Source organism: Octodon degus, unplaced genomic scaffold (assembly GCF_000260255.1).
Source record: "Octodon degus isolate 3935 unplaced genomic scaffold, OctDeg1.0 scaffold00076, whole genome shotgun sequence".
Taxonomy (NCBI): domain Eukaryota; kingdom Metazoa; phylum Chordata; class Mammalia; order Rodentia; family Octodontidae; genus Octodon; species Octodon degus.
In genome coordinates this window covers 6,480,470-6,482,722 of record NW_004524652.1, presented here as the reverse complement: position 1 = coordinate 6,482,722, position 2,253 = coordinate 6,480,470, and the positions used below count along the sequence as shown (strand labels likewise).

The 2,253-nt window shown below is 52.0% G+C and overlaps 1 protein-coding gene across 1 annotated transcript in view; it reads right to left on the bottom strand.

The window, feature by feature from the left end:
* The window catches only part of Hcar1 (hydroxycarboxylic acid receptor 1), a 4,967-nt gene extending 3,822 nt beyond the window's left edge, over positions 1 to 1,145 (bottom strand). Inside the window, exon 1 of the mRNA XM_012515727.2 lies at positions 1,141 to 1,145. Coding sequence (XP_012371181.2) covers positions 1,141 to 1,145 — 5 coding nt within the window. The remainder of the gene's footprint in view (positions 1 to 1,140) is intronic.
* Positions 1,146 to 2,253: the final 1,108 nt, after the last annotated feature.

Below are 2,253 nucleotides of genomic sequence, written 5' to 3'. Positions count from 1 at the left end.
ATCTCCCCGGCCCCTTGTTAATCTAACTTCTAGTGCATACGGGCAGTGGCAGCACCTGCACCCAGCTCCCTGCTCAGCCAGGAGCTCTGTGCAGACAGCCCTGCACTGCTGGCAGGAGGGCTGAGAAGCAGGACCTGCACACGCTGGCCCCCGCTGCCCACGCGGGACACCAACCCAGGGCCTCACGCACGTAGGTCAGCCCCAGTGCTGAGTAACCTTTTTGTTTTGTTTTTGGGGATAGGGTCTCCCCACATAGTCCAGGCTGGCCTTGAAGTCACCATGGAGACCAGGCTCACAAACTTGCAGCAATCCTCCCGCCTCAGCCTCCTGAGTGCTGGGAGCACACCTGTGCTCCACCACACTAGGCTACATGGCAAGTGTCCTTCATTCCAGGTTACCAGAGATAGCCAGAGACCCTCGTGACGCAGGACTAGCATTAACTTTCTTGTCCACATCCCTTGTCCCTCACATGCCCTTTCTCTCCCTCTTTGACTGTAGAGGTGGCAGGCAGGCAGAGCGTTACGGAGAAGAGATCAGTTTTTCTTTCTCTAAATCCGCTGGCTTTACCCTCACAGGTTGTGCCTTTCTTCTCTGCATCAGAGTAAAATCTACCAAAAATTCACGCTAAATGCCTCTTCTAAGACCTAAATGCCAGAGCTGAGGCCATGAGACTCCCGAAACAGAGCATCTGATGTTCTGTGATGTCAGATCTGTGAATGGAGGAAGTGAGGGAGAATTGCTGATGTTTCTACAGGCAGAAGATGAGGAATGAAGAGCCAAAATAAAACGAAAAGCACCATGGAAGTCAGGCTGAAGGGCGTTTGAGGGACGCGGTGGTTGCTTTAGTTTTGTTTTGTTTATTGAGATAAGATCTTGCCCTGTAGTCCAGGCTGGCATCGAACTATGAGGACCCTCCTGCCTCAGCTTCCCAAGGGCTGGGATGACAAGTATGCCTCATCCGGCCTGCCTAGGAGGGCATTTGGAGGCGTGGCGGCGTGGAGGCTGGGGAGGACTACAGCAGGAGGAGACGTTGGATGCCCCCTCCTGCCCTGCCCAGTGCCGGCCCTGGGCATGTGGCCGTCAGAGCACGTCTGCCCTGTCCTCTTCCTAGCGCTCCCAAGGCTAGCTGAACTCCCTCACCCCATGGCTGTCAGGAAACGGCTTCTCTTCCTCAGATTCCTGGTGACGCCAGGGACTCCTCCAGCCAGAGTCAGGCAGACGTCAGAACCCAGGGCCTCTGGAGGGGCCTCGGACCCTCCACCTTCTCCTAGGCCCGGCTGCCTCTCCTGCAGGTTCTACTTCAACCAGCACCTGCAGTGGAATATTCCATAGCGCCGAAAATGTTCTCTATTCTAAGGATTTGATTAACAGTTGATCAAAAATATTCAAATCGGCCAGGCGTGGTGGCACAAGTCTGTAATCCCAGCACTGGGGAGCCTGAGGCAGGAGGATCACTGTGAGTTCAAGACCAGCCTGAACTCCATAGTGAGTTTAAGGCCAGCTTGAGTTACATAGAGAAACCCTGTCTCAAAAAGAAAAAAAAAAAAAAATAAGTCCCTGCACAGAGCATGTACTAACACTTCTTTTTCTTGTCAGGATTTTCTAAACAGTCAAGTGTGGTGGTATAAACCTATAATCCCATTCTGGGAGTTCTGGGAGTCTAAGGCAGGAGGGTTCCAAGTCTAAGCCCTGCCCAGGCAATTTAGCAAGACCTTGTCTCAAAATAAAAAATGAAAAGGCCCTGGGTTCAATCTCCAGTGTCGAAAAAGAATCTACTGGGCTGGGGATATAACTCAGTAGAATAAGCGCTTGCCTGGCAAGCAGAGTCCTGAGTTCAATCCCCAGGACTGAAAAAAAAAAAAAAAAAGAAAGAAAAAAAAAAGAGTCTACTATGAGTTAACAATACAGGGTGTGGGTGTGGTGGTGGCGTATACTCGTAATTCCAGCACTTGGGAGGCTGATGCGGGAGGATTGGCACAAATCTGAGGCCAGCCTGGGCTACACAGTGAGAACCCTGTCTCGAGAACAAAAACAGAGGGATGGTGGTGGTGATAGGGATATAGCTCAGCAGCACGGTGCCTGCCTGGTAAGCACAAGGCCCTGGCTCAATTCCTTGTACCCCAAAACAAAAGACCCCTTAAAAAATCCCAAAACAGGGGCTGGAGAGATGGCTCAGTGGTCTAAAGCACCTACTTGAAACAAGCTTGGCAAAGCACAGGGACCGCGGTTCAATCCCCCAGCACCACCCCCTGG